Source organism: Geotrypetes seraphini, chromosome 4 (genome assembly GCF_902459505.1).
Source record: "Geotrypetes seraphini chromosome 4, aGeoSer1.1, whole genome shotgun sequence".
In the NCBI taxonomy this organism is placed as follows: Eukaryota; Metazoa; Chordata; class Amphibia; order Gymnophiona; family Dermophiidae; genus Geotrypetes; species Geotrypetes seraphini.
Window position 1 is genome coordinate 40,899,371 of NC_047087.1, and position 21,470 is coordinate 40,920,840.

The window sequence follows — 21,470 nt, forward strand, 5'->3', positions numbered from 1 at the left end:
AAAGGATTTAACTATCTATGGACAGTAAGGTGCTAAATCATTATGTCAATTTAACAACTCTTTTAACTTACTTTATAGGGCATTGTGACTATTATTTACATCATCCCTGCTGATATCAATACTCTCATCAACTACTTCAGTTTCGCTGTGTGGATATTTTATGGTTTGACCATATCTGGGCTCATTGTTATGAGGTTTACAAGAAAAGATCTTAAAAGACCAATCAAGGTAAGACCTGTCTCTACATCTAGGAAAAGGACAAAAAAGCAAATAATTAGGACAATAAATAAAGGAGACTTACTTTTTTAAATGTTGGATTTTGGGCCCATCTTTTCAAATGATGCACAAGTTGGCTTACAACATTACTCATATACACGCATAATACTCATAAAGTACTGCCCCAATGAGCCTGCAGTCTAAGTGGGAGACCAAAGCGGTAATTCTATAATTTGCCACTATGATTTAGGCATTTAAACGCAGCTAACTTCAGTGATGTAGTAACAAGCTTCCCTGATGCAGCCAATGGTTGGTCTGTCAGGGTCGATCACTGGAATTTGATTCAATCAGAATAGATGTATGTTGGGCTAAAATGATTGAACTACACTTTGTGGGGTCATAATATCACGAGTGTAACTGTTGGGCAGATTGGATGGAACTTTCAGGCCTTTATCTGCCCTCATTTACTGTTACTATATAAGATAAACTTGTTGAACCAGATGAAGGTCAGTCAAGCCCAGTATCCTGACTCCAACAGTGGCCATTATAGATTACAAGTACTTAGCAAATCCGAGTAACAACGTAACATGAGTTAACAGTTTTAATCATGGCCTGATGAACACAACTAAAGCCGTGCAGAATGTGGCAAGCTGACCGTGGAAATCTGCACAGATTTTCCAATGCCAATAGCCCCAAAGTGAAAGGGTTAGTTTGTACATGATATCCCCACAGAACCAAAGCATGATACCTATATGCTTTGGTACTGTGGACACACTGATCTGATTACCATTTTCAATTTGGTACTGTGACTGGCAAGAGGAGAAGCAGAGTCTTAATAGGAAACAAGGAGATGGATGGGAGAAGGGAAGGATGGACAGGATTGGGAGCTTGACTGTGTTCATCAAGGTGGGGAGAAGGTTTAGTTAAACCTGATGTTTAGTTAAATTCCCAGCTTTTCAAAGCCTGTGTTAACATATATAGGAAGTTCAACATCAATAAACTTGTTAGCATAATTACTCTAATTTCAGCAGATCCAGAAACAGCATGGAAAACAGTAACTTGTTATCCAGGGATGGCAGGAAGATATTTTTACATCTGGGTGATATCCTCCACGGAGCCAGGTATGGACAGTATAAAAAGTATACTGTCACTTGAAATTTTTTGAAGGTCTCGAGGCTGTCCATACCGCACATGCGTCAGTGCCTTCCTGCCAGCTTGCAAGACTATTGGCTCAGTAAAAAAAGCTAAGAAGCCAACTAGGGGAGGTGGGAGAGTTGTGAGGATATCTGCCTGCTGTCCCTGGATAACATCTGTTACAGGTAACTAACTATGCTTTATCCCAGGTAATATATTCTCACATGTGAGACTCCCTAGTTACTAGAGTCAGGGTTGGAGGGAAGCTAGCAATAGAGAATACATTTTGTAGAACTGCTTGGCCAAACCAACTATTCCTTCTGGAATGATTTTCCAAACAGCAGTGGGATGTGAATGTATACATGAAAGACCATGTAGCTGTTTTACAGAGGTCCTCAGTGGGAGTGAAATGTAGATGAGCTACTGCAGTGGCCATAGCTCAAATTTTATGTACAATGACATGACCTTCCAATGTCAGCCCAGCCCAATCATAATAAAAAGAGATACAGTCCACCAGCCATAAAGAAATGGTTCTTTTAGTAACAGGAGCTCCAAGTCTGTTTGGATCAAATGACAAAAACAGCTGTGTAGAAGTTCTGTGAGGCTTGGTTCAATCTAAGCAATAAGCAAGAGCACCTTACAGTCTAAAGTGTGAAGTGCTGCTTCATCAAGGTGAGAATGTGGTCTTGGAAAGAAGATAGGGAGAACTATTGATTAGTTGAGATGAATTTCCAAGACTAACTTTGGGAGGAATTTTGGATGAATACGGAGAACCACTCTGTCATGGTAAAATGTTGGGTATGGTGGATCTGATATCAGTGCTTGTAATTCACTGACTTTTCGAGCCAAAGTAATACAGATTAGGAATACCACGATCCATGTGAGGTGTTTGAGAGATGAAGTAACCAGTGGTTCAAACGGAGGCTTTATAAGTTGAAAGTATAACATTAAAGTCCCAAGAAACTGGAGGAATCTTGATTGGAAGTTTAGCATGGAAAAGGCCCTTCATAAATCTGGAGACTAAAGGATGCATGGATAAAAGTTTCTTATCCAGCAGTACATGAAATGCAGTTATAGCACTGAGATGAACTCTGATAGAAGTAGTTTTGAGACCAGTTAGAGTGGTATAAAAGATAGTCCAGGGCCAATGGGAGAGGACTGGCTTCAATTTGGGCCCAACGATGGCAGAAATGAAAAACATGACCTCTGATTACAACAGAGAGTACAGCGAGTCCTCTAAAAATGGTAGCATTGAGTGGAAGGCTTTCTTGTGGCTTCAATGATAGCTTAAACTGGAGCACAGAGCATAAAAGTATTTACTGATTGGAAGAGAAATACATAACATGCTGTGAGAGCTAACGAGCATAGTTTGGGATGGAGAAGAGATACCTTGTTCTGAGTCAGCAGTATTGGGAAAGTTTGAAGTTGGAGTAGGAGAGGGAACCATTGCTGTCACAGCCACCAAGGAGCTATAAGGTGGCTATCTCTTGACGGAGTTTGAGTAGAGTCTTTCCGACGAGAAGTATTGGAAGGAAATTGTACACAAATGTTTCATCAGTTGAAGAATAAGGCATCTGACTCTATGCAATTGGGAGTATAGATTCTGGAACAGAAGATTGGAAGTTTGTGATTGTGAGGGGATGCATAAAGGTCTTTCTGGAGTCCCCCAATCCCTGAATATCTGTTATAGCAAAGTTGAGTTGAGTGACCATTCATGAGGTTGTAGGATTCTGCTCAGCTTGTCTGCTAAAATATTCTGTTTCCCTGCTAGGTTAATTGTTTTCAGGAAAATGTTGCAAGATATTGCCCACAACCAGATTTGGATCGCCTCCTGGCATAGGCCACAAGACCCTGTACCCCCTTGTTTATGTAGTGCATGGCTACTTGGTTGTCTGAATGGAGTAGAACTTCTTGATTTAGAAGAAAATCTTGGAATGTGCATATAGCATTGCATATTGTTCAAAGTTCTAGAACAGGGGTGCCCAATACGTCGATCGCGATCGACCAGTAGCTCAGGAAGGCATCGTGAGTCGATCGTGGAGCCCATCCCGGGCTCCGTGATAGACTCATGTTGCCGTCCTGATCTACGGGCCGATCAGCCTTCCTCTCCAGTATTCTCCCAAGGGCCTTTTAGCTGGGCGGTCTGCCCAGCTGTCGTTTGCTGCTGCTGAACATTAAAAAAAAAAAACCAAAAAACGGCTTGGAGATTTCAGCCCGTAGCGAACTTATGCTCTGGGCTCTAACGTGTGCGTGCCGGCTTCTCTTCTCTTCCCTCCGAAACCGGAAGTTATGTCCGGGGGGGGGGAGAAGGGAAGCCGGCACGCACATGTTGAGAGCCCTGAAGCAAGCGTTCGCTACGGGCTAAGCAGGAGACAGGTTAGTGAAGCATTTGTTCTTCTTCCTGCCGGATCCTGCCTACTTTCTGTTTCCGCGAAGGCAGGACCCGGCAGCATTTCCCCCAATAGGTTGATCATGATCTTGGGCTGATCAGCCTTCCTCTTCCCGACGGCAGAATTGACGTCGGGGAGAGGAATTCTGGTTGGCCGAAGCAGGAAGAGCTTGGGGCCTGTTATTGGTGGCGTTTGGGTCCTAGTCCCCGATGGCAGTGGCAGTGGCTTGGGGGAGGGCAGGGAGAAAGAAAGAAAAAGGGCAGGCAGGGAGACAGAAGGAAAGAAGAGAAACAGAAAAAAAAGAAAGGGAGGCAGAGAGAAAGAAAGGGAAGGGAAGAGGAAAGAAAAGTTGGGGGAAGGAATGAGGTCTGGAGGAGAGGAAGCATACAGGCTAAAAGAAGGGAAGAAAGATTGTATGCACAGTCAGAAGAAGAAAGTGCAACCAGAGACTCATGAAATCACCAGACAAGGTAGGAAAAATGATTTTATTTTAAATTTAGTGATCAAAATGTGTCTGAATTTATATCTGCTGTCTATATTTTACACTAAGGTCCCCTTTTACTAAACCGCAATAGAGGTTTTTAGCGCAGGGAGCCTATGAGTGTCGAGAGCAGCGCTGGGCATTCAGCGCAGCTCCCTGCGCTAAAAACTGCTATCGTGGTTTAGTAAAAAGGGAGGAGGGTATATTTGTCTATTTTTGTATGGTTGTTACTGAGGTGATGGTGCATAGAGTCATCTGCTTTGACCTCTTTGAAAAACCCTGGAATAGGAATGATAATTAACATTTTCTATGCGTACAGTGTGATTTGTGTTTTTTTAAAATTTTATTGTTGGTAGATCATTTTGACTTGGTCATTTAAAAAGTAGCTTGCAAGCCCAAAAAATGTGGGCACCCCTGTTCTAGAAGATTGATGAGAAGTTTTCTCTTGAGAACTCCAGGTTCCTTGAGTATGGAGGCCATCAAGGTGGGCTCCCCAACTGAGCATGGAAGCATCACCATTAACATTTTTTGATGTGGTGGGATGCTGAAGAGAAGGCCCCTGGAGAAATTGGTTGGAGATAAACCACCACTGAAGGGATTGCTGAAGTGCTGAGGTAACTTGTAGACGTTGAGTTGTCAATCGGTGGCTTGAGATCATTGAGTTAAAAGTGCTCATTGAGGTTCCCTGAGATGTAGACGGGTAAATGGAGTTACATGTATTGTAGATGCCATGTGGCCCAAGAGAATGCATAATTTGGCATGTAGTGATATGATGGAGAGAGAGAACATTCTGGAAAATGTGGATTAGAATTTTGAAAAGGGAAGGAAAAGAAAATTTAATGAAAAATACTGAAGAAAATAAACATGGCAAGGCACAAAAAAACGAGTTTGGTTTGATGTGCTTTGGACTGACTCCAAAGAACACAGTGCCGCAGCAAACAGAACTAATGGTTTCACAAGCCAAAGTCAGGTGGGAAGGCACCAGTGCATGCGAGATACAGTCTTGAGCCTTCAAAAGATTTAAGGGCCTATACACTTTTTATACTGTCCATGGATGACCCACATGTGAGAACATACTGCCTACTTGTCCTGGGATAATGACAGGTTTACTTTGTCCTATTTCTTAGCCCTTTTGGCTGTATTCATCCACTGTTTTGCAGCAATATTAATTTCTTTCACATTATTTCTCCCCCTTATCAGAAAAATTGTTTCTCAAAGCAACATACTGTACATCCAGGTTTCTTTATATAATATCATTATGGTTTACACAGGAAATGAACTATAAAAATTATTGTTTTCATTATTATTTTGTAAACAGTAAGTTAAAAAAAATTATTGCTTACTGTTGAACCAAGGTAGCTCTAAAAATTCAAGGTTGGTCATGTTGGTTTATCTGCTTCCTTTACTCCCATGGAGTACAGAATGGATGTTCTTAGCAGCAAAGCAGTTGCAATATATCATGTAGTAAGTTTACTAACAAAACTGTTCTTAGGTAGCATTTCAAGTCTTAAAAACCTACTGCTTTTGCTGTCTTTATTCACCTGTACATATTAGATGAACTACAGCTAGGAATACATACATATGGACCTATCCCCTTGCATAACATCTGTATATATCGGGGACCCTGCACATTAATATGCCTGAAGTTTTATAGGCACACCTGCCAAATTTGGGAAGTTTCCAGTATAGTAGGGTATGGAAAGACAGCATTGTGAAATTTGCCTCTTGTTATGCTAGCATATATTTCTCTTTAGAACAGTCCCCCTCCCCGTATCATCTTCATGTCCAAAAGGCAGCTGCATCAGACTAGACCAGTGTCCCACAAACTTTTGTCGAGCCGCAACACACTAAACATAGTGGCTGCGGCTTGAGGCATCTGGAAGTGTGCATGGACATCACTGTGATGACATCATGTGCATGCATGACATCATCACATCAACATCTGCACATGTACAAAGGCCTTCCAGGCGGGCCCTGAGCCACCAGTGGGGGTGCCAGCAGGGAAGAGGGCTGGAGAGGTGCTGACGCCAGATGTCTGCTTAAAGCAGTGGTCCCCAACCCTCTCCTGGAGGACCACTAGCCAGTCAGGTTTTCGGGATAGCCCTAATGAATATTCATAGGGCAGATCTGCACTCCTATCATCTTCATTATATGCAAATCTTTCATGCATATTCATTAGGGCTATCCTGAAAAACTGACTGGCTGGTGGTCCTCCAGGACAGGGTTGGGAACCACTGGCCTAAAGGACATGCCTCTCACCCCGAGAGGCATGTCCTATAGGCAGTCAGCCAGCACCTCTCCTCCTACCTAGTGTGTCATGGCACACCTGCAATCGCAGGAGGCACAGAGTTTGCGATGCACTGGACTGGACAATAGAGCTGCCCTTTTGCAGTCTGTAAGTTAACATTTTCTACGTTGCAAATCTTCCCAGTCTAATTTGAACTCTGTATTTTCTTGTCCAGGTACCCATAGTCATCCCTGTCCTTGTGGTTTTAGTATCTATTTACTTGGTCTTAGCTCCAATTATTGATTCACCGGACTTGGCATACCTCTACTGCACTTTATTTATTTTCAGCGGTCTGGTTTTTTACATCCCTTTCATTCACTTCAAGGTTCGATGGGCTCAAAAAATCACAAGTAAGTATTGATAAATCTTAGGGGCCTTTTTACCTAACTGCAGTAAAAAGTGGTCTTAACACAGATCATTCTCATGCACTAAGGCCATTTTTGCCACAGGCTAAAAGGGCAGCATTTTCTATTTTATTAATGGCCATACGCTATGTTTCCCATTACTGCTACCATAACCAATTTTGTAGGCAGTTAAGGGCTCACAAGCTAACCATGTAACTGTAAGCAGTTTGTCAGTATTGGGATTTCACATTGATATATTCATTGGTTCTATACTTTTATTTTTGATAAAACCATTTGTTATTCCTGTTGATGTTCCAGATTTGTTAAGGACTCCCACTGCAGTTGGGCTTGCCAAAACATGGTCCATGTTGAGTCCTATATGAGTTCAGTGAATAATATTGTTTTTAATAAAGGGCCTGTTTGTGTAACTTTAATCTGTGTTGGTTTACTTCCCATTTGACAGCTGATTTATCACTACGATTTGGCCTTTTTTTGTATCAGAGTGAAGATCAGCTCTTTCTCCTTTTTATTTGTGACTACTGCACATGTCCCCTGATGTGACACATAATGATCATAATAGGAAAATAGAAATGTCCCACCATATAGGGCAGTCAAGATACCCTTGATTTAAATTTTTGATGTTGATTTTTCCCATAAATACCGTAAAATGAATCATACTGTAACTATTCTATACACATTCCAGTGTTGGCTTGTGTATAGAGTACTGGGGATCAGAACTGGGGAGGGTGGAGCCCATCCTGTAAGACAGTCTATCCAATTAAATTTTTTAATAACACCAGTTTAAAATAATGTGCTTATTGTAAATATGCCCCATTGGTGAGCTTTATTATCAGAACAGGAAACTAGAATATCCCACACTATGCAAGACGTGTACTAATTTGTAGATGTATTTGTGTACAAATGATTTGTGTACATATTAGTTTTGGATGCCCCAAAAATTGAAATTAACGAATGCACACACCTGCCATTTATTCATACAGAGGTGTTCAATAATTTATCTACCTCAGTAGGAAATAAAAGTTTTTAAAAAATATTTGTTTTGTTTTTCAAAAGTACTTCACTACTAGCTCCCTACACTTCATCCACTTTCCCTGCAATGACTTTAACCTCTTTGAAAATAAGTTTTTTTGGACCTTCAAACCAAGACATTGGATGACAAGGTGACAAAATTCATTACCGTTCCCATCGCTGTAGATAACCACCGCAAACAAACCCATGCCATTCATTAGTGTCAAACTCAACCTATGTCCTTCTACACCAGCATTCTTCAATGCAAAGCTTAAGACAGTGGTTTTGCCCTTTCATATTCTGATTAACATAGTAACATAGTAGATGACGGCAGATAAAGACCCAAATGGTCCATCCAGTCTGCCCAACCTGATTCAATTTAACTTTTTTTTTTTTAATTTTTCTTCTTAGCTATTTCTGGGCAAGACTCCAAAGCTTTACCCGGTACTGTGCTTGGGTTCCAACTGCCAAAATCTCTGTTAAGACTTACTCCAAACCATCTACACCCTCTCAGCCATTGAAGCCCTCCCCTGTCCATCCTCCACCAAACGGCCATACACAGACAGACACAGACCGTGCAAGTCTGCCCAGTAACTGGCCTAGTTCAATATTTAATATTATTTTCTGATTCTAAATCTTCTGTGTTCATCCCACGCTTCTTTGAACTCAGTCACAGTTTTACTCTCCACCACCTCTCTCGGGAGTGCATTCCAGGCATCCACTACCCTCTCCGTAAAGTAGAATTTCCTAACATTGCCACTGAATCTACCACCCCTCAACCTCAAATTATGTCCTCTGGTTTTACCATTTTCCTTTCTCTGGAAAAGATTTTGTTCTACGTTAATACCCTTCAAGTATTTGAACGTCTGAATCATATCTCCCCTGTCTCTCCTTTCCTCTAGGGCAGGGGTGTCAAAGTCCCTCCTCGAGGGCCGTAATCCAGTCAGGTTTTCAGGATTTCCCCAATGAATATGCATTGAAAGCAGTGCATGCACATAGATCTCATGCATATTCATTGGGGAAATCCTGAAAACCCGACTGGATTCCGGCCCTCGAGGACCGACTTTGACACCTGTGCTCTAGGGTATACATATTCAGGGCTTCCAGTCTCTCCTCATACGTCTTCTGGCGCAAGCCTCCTATCATTTTCGTCGCCCTCCTCTGGACCGCCTCAAGTCTTCTTACGTCTTTCGCCAGATACGGTCTCCAAAACTGAACACAATACTCCAAGTGGGGCCTTACCAATGACCTGTACAGGGGCATCAACACCTTCTTTCTTCTACTGACTACGCCTCTCTTTATACAGCCCAGCATCCTTCTGGCAGCAGCCACTGCCTTGTCACACTGTTTTTTCACCTTTAGATCTTCGGACACTATCACCCCAAGGTCCCTCTCCCCGTCCGTGCATATCAGCTTCTCTCCTCCCAGCATATACGGTTCCTTCCTATTATTAATCCCCAAATGCATTACTCTACATTTCTTTGCATTGAATTTTAGTTGCCAGGCATTAGACCATTCCTCTAACTTTTGCAGATCCTTTTTCATATTTTCCATTCCCTCTTCGGTGTCTACTCTGTTACAAATCTTGGTATCATCTGCAAAAAAGCACACTTTTCCTTCTAACCCTTCAGCAATGTCACTCACATACATATTGAACAGGATTGGCCCCAGCACCGAACCCTCTCTCCTTAAAGAATGACATGGGGATGGTTTCCCATGGAGATGGGAATGATAGAGAATGACATGGTGACAAAATTCATCATGTCACAGCTTCCTTGATTCTTCATCACTTGAAAACCACTGTCCACATAAAGATTTCTTCAAAACTTGGAACAGGAAACAATCTGAGGGAGCCACTTCAGGACTGTAGGGTGGATAGTTCAGCTGCTGAAATCCACATTCGCGGATGGCAGCCTCTGGCATGGCACATTGTCATGTAGAAGCAGAATGCCTGCTGTAAGTTTTCTTCATATTTTCTCCTGGATTGACTCCCGCAAAGTGATCATTATGTTGGTGTAACTCTCTACAGTTATGATTGTCTTGTGTGGCATTACCTCCAGAAGCAAAAGTTGCCATGATTTTACCTGCAGATTTTTCTGTTTTGAACTTTTTTGGGGTGAGGGTTGACTTGTGCTTTCACTGCATTGACTCCATTTTGGACTCTTGATCTCTGTGCTAGACCCAAGTCTCATCTCCAGTCACCAAACAATGAAAAAAATTCACATGGTCTTCACAGAGCATCTCCTAGTTCTCTCAACAGTGCTGGAATTTATGCCCTTCTGACATGGTGTCAGCATTCTTGCATTATGTGGATAATTCTAATTCTGCAACTAGACCTAAGCAGTGCCTTTGATCTGGTTGACCATGCTATTCTGATTGACTGTCTGGAGTCAATTGGGCTTTCAGGTAACGTGTTAAAATGGTTTCAGGGTTTTTTGAGCAAACAGTCATATCAACTCTATAGTGACAATAAAAAATCCTTTAGTTGGGTAAACTCTTGCGAAGTCCTGCAAAGCTCTCCTCTTTCCCCTACATTGTTCAACATCTACCTTGCCTCATTGGGGAACTTGCTACAAAGCTTAAAAGTTAAATTTTATATCTATGCTGATGATATCACCATTGTTATTCCCCTTACTACTCTGACCCCCAAGACTAAGATTCATCTATCATCGATTCTAAAGCAAATTGAACTATGGATAACCAAATTCAAATTGAAGCGCAACACTGACAAAACTAAATTTTTCCTTGCAAGCCCTAACGACAAAATCAAAGACTCATCGATCGCCTTGAATGGTCAGGACTTCCCTATTGACCACTCCAATAAAATCCTGGGAGTCACCCTGGACTGCCACCTCACTCTAAATGCTCACACAGATTTAGCGGTTAAAAAATGCTTTTTGGTACTATGGAAACTCAGAACCATCAGAAAATACTTTGATGCAGCATCCTTCCGCTTATTGGTTCAATATTCCATCCTAAGCTTGCTCGGTTATTGCAACATCATTTACTTGGGATCCTTCAAAAAAACCATTCTGAGACTCAGAGTCATTCAAAATTCGGCAGTTTGACTGATTTTTAGGCTGAAGAAATGGGAACACATAAGCCCCTACTATCAAAAACTCCATTGGCTGCCCCTGGAGGCGTGAATCCTGTTTAAGTTCTCTTGTCTGTGTTATAAATCAATATTTGGTCTGGCCCCCACTTACCTAGTTTCCCATTTTAATCTGGCAAGTTCTTTTAGGCCCACACAAAGAATACATCTGTTCACCTATCCGACAATAAAAGCCTGCCACTACAAAAGATTCTTGGACAGAACTCTTGCCTTCCAGGCAGGCAAATGGACCGATTGGCTTAGTAACTTTATAACGCTCTCCTCATCCTACTTCAATTTTAGAAAATTGGTAAAAATGAGTTTGTTCAATTGATTTGTAAACTAAGAATCTATACAGCTCTGCTAAGAATATATAGCTTTCCAATTCTTTCATTATGTAAGATTGTACTGTTGACTTTGATTGTAACCTCTTCGCTGATTGTCCAGCGCTTCTTGCTGTAAACTGCCTCAAACTTCCATGGCTTTGGCAGTATATAAGAATAAAATTATTATTATTAACCTTGCACATGCCCAACTTTTTATGAATTATTTTCCAAATTTTACCTGCTGAGATGCCCATTTCTTCAGCTATTCAGGAAAGCTTAATTCATCTGTTTGACAAAATTAAATCCTTGACTTTCATGCACATTTCTATGAAAGTTGCTTCCACAGGCCATCTAGTGTGAGGATCATCTTCAATGCTCCAAAATTTTTCTTTGTAGGATGGGGTAGACTCACGTTTATGGATCTCCTTTGGCCTTTTCTATTCTTTTGTGAGAAATTTTATTACTGAATGATGCTTCATATCTAGCAGTTTCTTACTTGATTTGCATGAGGACTCTCCTGACAGCCTGTATCTTGGAATGTTAGACTTGCATTGAGATGCAACTGTGTACGAGTATCCTTGAAATATGTCACAACATGCACTGACTTGTTTCAACACACTTGCTACTTTCTTTCAGATTCAGGTAACTAAATTATTGAACACACAAAATACATTTAGCTAGCCTATACTCACAAATGTATTCAAAATTATCCAACTAGTATAGCCAATAGTAAATGCAAATTTAAATTAATACTTTCAAGTAATGCTAAAATTTATTATTAATTCTTTTCCCTTCAGAACCTATTACCAAGCACCTGCAGATGCTTATGGAAGTCGTTCCACCAGAGGAAGTTAAAGAAGAAGAAAACTGAGATTGTACATTTTATACAGCCTTATGAAGTTTATGAAAAGCAACAACTGGACCATTTTTAATGTTTACAAGGAACATACACATGTTCAAAATTAAGACTTCATCAAACCTACTACAAAAACAACTTTATAACAATTTCAATGGAAAAATGAGTTGTATATTGTTAACATATCAGAATACAATAGCCATGTATTGGATTAATACCACCTTACATGATTAGCTCTGGAGTGGAACTCCCTTTAGCAAACCTGAGAAACATGCCACATTCATGGTGGAAAGCGGTTTCATTGGCTGCAGACAACCCCTTCTTACATACAGCCTCAAGCCAATGACTGCAGATCGATCTGGTCACCAAAGAAAGCAGCAAGGGTTCAGAATTCCTGGTGGCAGCAAGAACTGCTTAACACAGCAGGTTGCAGACAAGTTAACACAGCCTAAGAACAGGACTGAGCCTCAGGGCCTGCATTAGACTGCTGGAGGTAGCCAAAACTTAAAGCTCTGGCGCCCTGGGCTCATCACTGCATTGTCCTAGACATTTAAACCGTCAACTTCTTAAATAAAATTTATAGTGCTAATGTTTATGGTAAGCTGTTTGTCTTGAGATAAACATTCTCTAATGTGTGTTTGTTGCAGTCACACAGCTATGTAACTCATACTGCAAAGGCCAAGCACACATCATGGAAATGGTAGTGATTAGAGACTGACACAGGGTCAGATTCCCCGCAAGTTCTTTTCCTGTAAGCTCCATTCTCATCTGTACAAGCCTCAAACACTTTAAAATCATAAGTTTTCGAGGCTGGAGCAGTTAAGGCAGAGCTTATGGGGCAGGGACAGTGAAAAAACTCACAGGGATGGGACAGGGAAATTGAGTTCCTGCAGGGATGGGAAAACAATTTGTCCCTGTGTCATTCTCTAGTAGTGATGCTTGCATTCCATCAACTCCCTATACAAGGTTCAAAGCAGATAAATGTATGTTTTACTGAATTTTTTTTAAAGAATTAAAAACATTTCAGCAGGCCTTAAGATGAAATAGTTCTGGGGTGGGGGGTGTCTTAAGCCAGTTGTTAGGATACACCTAGTCTGGTTTGCATGCAGATTTCATATGTACATTCATTGTGGGTATCTTGCAAACCAGACTGACTTAGTGTATTGTGAGGTCTGGGCTGAGAACTCCTGGGCTATAGTTATCTAGGAAGTTCTTTGAATTTCAAGAGGCCTGTGCAGCATAGAGGGTGAGTTTGTGTGACTGCTGGCTATGAAATCCAAATACCTTCTTTTTATTCTTTCCAAACGAAGGGGATCAAGGAGACTTAAACAAAAAGGACTAAAAATGTCTATCTGCCTCTACGACTGAGAGCAAAATAATTCTCTGAAAATGTAATAGAAACTTGACCTGAAGGGAAAGACATAGCAAATACCAAACAAAATCGTGTTTGAAAATGGGCCAAATAAAACTGGAAATATCAAAGAAATAAGCCCCCCAACTCATGGCACAATGCTGATGGTATTAAAAAAAAAAAGCCCAAGGAAACCACAAAATGTTGTATCAGAATGAATTCAAAAGAAATATCCCCCCCCCACCAAAAAAAAAGGGCCTGATCACTGTTCCCTCTAAGCTGGTGAGACTGTGGGTGGAGGACTCCTGCTCAGCTTAGAGGGAACAGTGGGCCTGATGTATTTCTATGCAAAATGGCATTTCAGCTTCAATCACACAGAAAATAGTGACATGGAGCAGTCAGTGAACAACATGGCAAGTCAGTTTAAAAGGTGACATTCTTTATCAAAACTCCCAAATCCCCCCCCTGCTCACAACTTGGTCCCACAGCCCAACATCTACACATCTGTAACTAGGTTTAGATGGTATATAAATTTTAAAATAAATACTGCCTTACCCAAAACTATATCTCCTGAAACTACTAAACTGCCCTGTTCCACTCCATAGCAGTACTCACCAAAATCATATCTCTACCTTCAAACTCTTCCCACCCACCACCCTCCCCTGCAACGCCCACCCAATCCTGTATACACACCCAAAAAATATTCACAACAACTGCCACCCCACCCATACTGCCCAATCTCCTAACTCTACCCTCTGGAAATAGACCCACCCCATAAACTAGCCACTGCAACTACCACATCCATGACACTACCCCCTAACTACATCATCACCCACATTGTGACCCACCCCCAAAAATCTATCCCCTGCAATTGCCCTACTCCCAACTAGTCCCATGGATGCTCCAAACTGTCCCTCTATTATTGCCTACTGCCTATCCACTCCCTAAAATCTGCCACTCCCATTAGTGCCTCCACTCCCTGCTACTTACCCTACAAACACAACACATACCCAACACACAGATATAGAAACAGGGGAATGTAAATATTTTTTTCAGCCCTTTATTTCATTTTGTTAATTTCCATAAACATGTAATATGTAAAACATAATTTTGAGACTCATTCAGTTTCCTTGGTGGTTGTTGTTTCTGCTTCCAGTCAGGTATGTATGTCCTGCATTCGTTTTTCCAGTATGTTACCTAGGCTGGCCGTTACTGCCTAAGGGTCCTTACAATCTGTGCTCTTATAGATCAGTCCCTGTATTTGACCTTTGCCTTCCAATCGAGGTCATGGCAAGCATTGGCTTCAGTGACATGCGGCACTGACTATTTGTCCCTTGCTTTGCTTTCTAGTTGTCTTCTTACTCCTGCGATCCTGCTCTAGGAAAGCAGATTTTATCTTTACCATTCTCTAAAGTGCAGAGAAAGGGGGGACATGATAGAAACATTTAAATACATCACGGGCCGCATTGAGGTGGAGGAATAAATCTTTTTTACTTACAAGCCCCACAGCGACAAGAGGGCATCCGCTAAAACTCAGGGGGGGGGGAGAGATTTCATGGGGACACCAGGAAATACTTCTTCACCAAAAGGGTAATTGATCGAGGGAATGGTCTTCCACATCAGGTAGTCAAGGCCAGTAACATGCTTGACTTCAAGGGACGATGGGACAGACAGGTGGGGTCGCTCCAGAGGGATGCTTAAAAGATGGATTCTCGAGGGAGGGTTCTTGAGTGGGCAGACTTGTTGGGCCATCGGCCCTTTTCTGCCGTCATACTCTATGTTTCTAATCTCATTTTGCCTTTTGTCTTCCTTCTTTACACTAACTCCTACCTTCCTCAGTTTATTCCTCACATAGCCCCACCTCCACCGTACAATTAGCCCAGACCTCAGACATTTCATCTCTCTCTCTCTCTCTTTGCAATATCCAGCCCAAGATACTTGCTTTGGGACATAAAGACTTTCAGGTTTAGCTTCTGCATTCAATAAGTGAATTGTTAATATTGATTTTGCAATAAACAGATGAAATTCAGGAAAGAGGTCTTCCTTGTAGATGTTAAGCTGCTGCTTGAACTTGCTGAAAAGCAAGCATATAGACAAAGAGCAAAACAGACAAATAACATCTATTGCTGTGGATAGGGCCAGATTAAGCCATTGGGACACATGTGTGTGGGGCACCCTGTGTGTTTGTCTTAGGACTTAAAGGATTGCTAACATTCTGGCTTTTCCCAAGATGCAAAAGGTTGGTTTACTCTTTACATTAATGGCCAGACCGTAGAAGGATGGGTAGAATGTATAGACATGTTTCTGAGTTTAAAACCTCTAATTGGAGAAAGGCCAACATAACCTGGTAAGCACAGCAGGGAGGAATGACCATTAGAAGGTGCCAAAATCTGCCATAAACTAAGCACCACCCTTATTTGTGGCACCATTCATGACCTGTACTGCTCTGCCTTCCTGTTGCTGCCCGTGCCAATGTCTGCGCAACCCACAGGCCCACCTTCTGTAAAAGCAGTTAAACATTTTGTGTCCATGTGTTCTCAGCTTACAAATACCCTGGTCCCTCTGACACCAGTGACCAAGCAAAATAGTGAAAACTACTATAAAGAATAAAACTACTGAACACAAAGACAAGCAGTGGTTAATGGCACAGCATCACTACAGATTCAGCAAAGGGAAGTCTGGCCTCATCACTGTGCTTCTTTTATTTAAAGGCATGAATAAACATGTGGATAAAGATTGAGGCAGTTGATGTAGTGTATCTAGATTTTCACAAAGTTTTTGACAAAGTCCCTCATGAAAATATTTAAAAAACATGAGATAAGTGAACACCTCTCTCCAATCACTGAGGTTCTGACAAGCACAATGTTCTGTTGTGTATTAGAAACTAGTTAGTGGAGAGAAAACAGAGGGTAGAGTTAAATGACCATACTAGATCTAGAAATAGGAATGATAAGCAACGTGATCACATTTGTAGATGACATACTATTTAAAGCTGTTAAAATGCAAGAATACCTTAGGAAACTGGAAAACTGGGCATCCAAATAGCAAATTAAATTTAATGTGAACAAATACAAAGTGAAGCACAGTAGGAAAAATAATCCAAATTACATTATCTAATGTTAGGTGCAGACTAGAGAATGGCACAGGGACAAATTAATCTCCATCCCCACAGCTCTCTCTCTCTATCCCCATCCCTACAAGTTTTGTCCCTGCCTTACCCCATCCCTGCAAGCTCTGCCCTCATCTGCACAAACCTCAAACACTTATGATTTTAAAGTGTTTTGAGGCTTGTGCAGATGAGGACAGAGAAAGATCCTACAGGGACAAATTTGTCCCTGTGTGATTCTCTAGTGCTGACTCCTGAGGAAGACCCTAAGTGTAACCCTGATGCTGCTTACCAAAGTTTCTCTGTATCAGCTGGCTGTTTAGATTAGGCATCCACAACCTGAGCATACAAAAGTCCAAGTTTGAGCTAAGTGTATGACAGGGCCAGTCTAAATCCCGGTAAGCCAAAGGGTACTCTTTCCTGGGCACACTATTTTATTTTCAGTAATAAACAGCAAGCAGTCACAGTGATTAACTTCAAACTTGCTTTACTGAACAGGAACTCAACCTGATCAGATTCCTACTGGTAAGTACTATAGACTATTTCCCAGATAGCTTTTCTTTGAAAATTAGCCACAAGATAAATGGGTATAGAAATAATTAACTGCCCTTTTTATCAAGTTGCGCTAGAGGTTTTTAGCGCAGAGCAGCGTGGAAAATGCTCATAGGAATTCTACAAGATCGGAGCAGTGTTGGAGCATTTAGCGCTCTGGGCCGTGGTAGAAACCTCTACTGCGGATTAGTAACAGAGGGCATTAATTTTTATCTTTATTTAGAATGAGTACAATTTTTATTTGTACACTATGCTTAATAATGTATACCCTCGTCATGTTGTATTGTTTTTCCAATGTTTTATTGTGTATTGCAACAAGAGTTTTGTAGAAATTTCTTTTCTGCAATGTTCCTTTATGCAATTATAAACTCAATAAAAAATATGTGAACTTAAAAAAACATCAAATGAAATATAGGACATACAGTTTCCTAAAGAAAAATATGGTTTCTTATTAAATTGTACAGAAATGGTGCAGCATTAAAAGAACAAAATAAGTTCATATTACATCAAACAGTTGGGCAAAGGTGACCCTTCATTAATGTTTAAAGATTCAAGTTTTCATAACTACCAAGATACATCTTCACACCATGCTAGAAGGTCAAATTTTTAAACATTCCTTTCCCTTAAGAATATACTTGAACAATTAGATTACATCTAGATATATACTGTATGTCCAAATAAGCTTTCACACAAAAAAACCCAGCTATGTATACAGTTTCAAATACAAACACAACAATATTCAAAATACAAACTCACTGGTTGCTCTCAACTCTTTTGTTCTAGTCAGCTGTTAAATGCAATTGCTTTCATGTTTAATCATCGAACAGTTTGGTGAAGATACACTTAAGTTTCAACAATCAAAATATCTTGCACAGCAAAAACTGCTTACCACAGAGGCGGGTCTGAGGTATAGACATTGCCTCATAATAACTCATTAGCACAGGTTTAGTACAGAGATCCCAACCACCTCCAAAATAGGCGGGGGTAGGGGGTCTACATGCTAATGGCCATGTATAATTGGAAAGTTAGTCATTTTAACTTGGTGATAAAAATGGACATAGTGTGTGGGAATGACCCGCATAAGGACGAGCAAAGGCCGTTTTTACTGCTGTTTGGCAAGAGCCCCACGCTAAGGTCTTCACTCCCTTGTATGAACTTTGCTTTCACTGATCCAGTAACATACTCTACAATTTCAACATGAAACAATTATAACCACCAAAAAAGTAATTAAATATTGAAAAAAGAAACCAACCCTTTAAGTCTTGGTTGCATTAGTCCTCACTAGTGCTGCCCAATTCAGGGACAATTTTTTTAAAATTTGATTTAGCCTATTGAATTGATTTTTTTATTTGATTCGCTTTTCCCACCCAATCAGGCATTTTTTTTGCAAATGTCTTTGGCAGGTTTATTTTGTAGTTGGCCCTTTCCAACCCTACACTGGCGCAGTGATGCAAACAAAATAAAAAAATACTTTTCCTCTCCCTGTTAGGTCCTAACTCACACTCACTGTCTAAACACCAGCTCTGGCAGGATACATATTTCTAATCTGACATATTATAACCACAAAATAGAAAATAAAATTATTTTTATTGACCTTCCACTTCCATTTTCAACATTTGTTTCTTTCCCACTGTCTACCATCTCTCCCTGCCTTGTGCCCTGGATCAAACCTCCCTATTCCTCTCCATGGTGCATCTCTCCTTTCCACCCTTCCATTATCATATACAACATTTCTTTCTCTCTCCCCATGCACCATGTCTTACTGCCCTCCACCTTATGTCTAACATTTCTTCCTCTCTATGTTTCATCTTCCTTTCCTCTCCTCCACCCCAACAATTCTTTCTCTCTCTCATGCACAGCATCTTTCCTCCCCTCCCATCCATCCCCCAGTGCAGTAGTTTTCCATTCCTCCTTCCCACCCCCTGTGCTGCAGCATCCCACTGACCCTTCCACCGTGAGACTTGACATACCTCTGAGGCCTCCTAGAACAGCAGCAGCATTCTGAACAGACTGCTTCGTGGCCTGCTCTGCTAGGGCTTCCCTCTGCTGTATCACTGATGATGTCATCAGTGACACAGCAGAGGGAAGACCCCAGTGAGAAGGCCGCGAAGCAGCACAATCAGAGTGCTGCTGCAACCGCTGCTGCTTTAAGAGGACTCACCGGGGTGAGGATCGCTGAATCGGTGAGTTTGAATTTCTCGGACAACAAATCGATACACCAACGTGAATCGATTTGAATTGGTGGGGCAGCATTAGTTCCGATACCTTTCATCATTTCAAATCCAAATTACTTCCAGCTCCAAAAATCGCCTTAACAAGGCCCACCTGTGTCTAATCAGAGTAACTGAGCTCATTTGAATATTCCTAGATGAAGAATAAATCTGTTTGTTGTATTATTAACTGAATTTCAAGCCAAAGGTCTAACTCCCCCCCCCCCCCCCCCGGCTACACACACACTTTTATGAAGTCTGACAGCGTGGCCCAGTGCGGTAAATGCTCTGGTGCCCATAGGAACTGAATGGGTGTCAGAGCATTTGTCACACAGCTTAGTAAAAGGGGACCTAAATATGCTGAACCCAGTCAGAGCTGCAATGGGAATTCTAGGATATAGTTATTCACAGATGCAGATTGGGGAAGACTATAAGAAAATTTCAATGAGCTTGAATATTCCTTCGATCATTGTTAGCATAAAGCTGTACCTGTGAGTTACATGTAAAGACAAGCTAAGTAAGTTCACTGCAAAGCTAAGATTATGTCAAAAAAACTATAGAGGACTCTGGCTGTAATTGGGGAAATGCTGACTTGTGAACAAATTAACATGGCCTGTATGGGAGGGTGGTAAAGAGGCCACTGCTGAAAAAAAACCATAGGATGTATCTCGTGGGGTTCACGGAAGTTTCGCCCCCCACATTTCGCCCCCAGCAATTCGCCCCTCACATTTCGCCCCCGCACATTTCGCCCCCCGGATGTTTCGCCCCCACACATTTCGCCCCCCGGATGTTTCGCCCCCACACATTTCGCCCCCGCACATTTCGCCCCTGAGTGTCAGACTATTCCTCTCGCAGGCGATTTCTTTGCCGACACGACGGCAGGCTACAAATTCAAAGTGCACAGCTGGCTGTTCTCACTGCCTCTAATGTCGGCCCTGCAGCTCCGGACTTCCCCACACCTGCTCTCTCCCCCCCCCCCCGATCACTATTATTTTAAATGTTATGGCAGCCACGGCGCTGTATCCATCGGAGGAGACTTCTAACCTCGGCCATGAAGTTGCTGTTGCAGGAAGAGTTCCGGGGCAGGCCGAGGTTAGAAGTCTCCTCCGATGGATACAGCGCCGCGGCTGCCATAACATTTAAAATAATAGTGATCGGGGGGGGGGGGAGAGAGCAGGTGTGGGGAAGTCCGGAGCTGCAGGGCCGACATTAGAGGCAGTGAGAACAGCCAGCTGTGCACTTTGAATTTGTAGCCAAGGACCAACAGATAAGTTTTATTTTAGTCGATAATTAAGAGTTAATTTTTAGTATATACTATGGCGGTCGGGACAGTGAAGGCAATAATGGTTCCAGCGGCAACCTCGGTTTGGTTTTTACACTGAATTTAAATGGTTGCGGGTCTGAGCACTTCACACAAATTATTATTAATAACATTAAGGAGGGTATCCCTGCACGCACAGAGTTAATAAGAAATACTACTTTGAAGTACAACAATAAGATGATCACAAAACATGATCACAGGAAGGTTCCCGCTAAATCTCTCCCTCTCTCTTAGACTGTGGAGGGACTTGCCTGGTTTAGATTCAGTGCTCACTTAACGTTTACGTCCCCCCATTAATCCTTGTCTCTGGGCTATCGCTCATCAGCATGAACTCCATCCCTCCGACCCCTAAAAGGGAGGAAATGCCACAGCCCTGATGTGATGTGAAACCTGATCAGTGAATGCCAGCAACTCTGTTCCCCAAACTGGCTTACACACATTCTCTCTCTCTGTTTTGTACTTTGTAATCCAATAGCCTGGAAATGCAGCATTCACTACCTCGGCCTGAGGTGTGGGGAAGTCCGGAGCTGCAGGGCCGGCGTTAGAGGGAGTAAGAGCTGATGGTGCCACAGGGTCCCGCGTTGGGGGGGGGGGAGGGAGGAAGAAAGAAGATGGGGGTCATAATCCAACGCTACCTCGGCCTGCCCCGGAACTCTTCCTGCAGCCACCACCCGCCTAGGCAGGAACATGAAGTTGCTGTTGCAGGAAGAGTTCCGGGGCAGGCCGAGGTTAGAAGTCTCCTCCGATGGATACAGCGCCGCGGCTGCCATAACATT

At 42.0% G+C, this 21,470-nt stretch overlaps 1 protein-coding gene across 1 annotated transcript in view; it reads left to right on the top strand.

Moving 5' to 3' along the window:
- Positions 1-12,884, top strand: part of SLC7A9 (solute carrier family 7 member 9) — a 39,379-nt gene extending 26,495 nt beyond the window's left edge. The window contains exons 10-12 of the mRNA XM_033940394.1: positions 79-228; positions 6,684-6,858; positions 12,096-12,884. Coding sequence (XP_033796285.1) covers positions 79-228; positions 6,684-6,858; positions 12,096-12,169 — 399 coding nt within the window. The 3' untranslated portion in view covers positions 12,170-12,884. The remainder of the gene's footprint in view (positions 1-78; positions 229-6,683; positions 6,859-12,095) is intronic.
- The last annotated feature ends 8,586 nt before the right edge of the window (positions 12,885-21,470 follow it).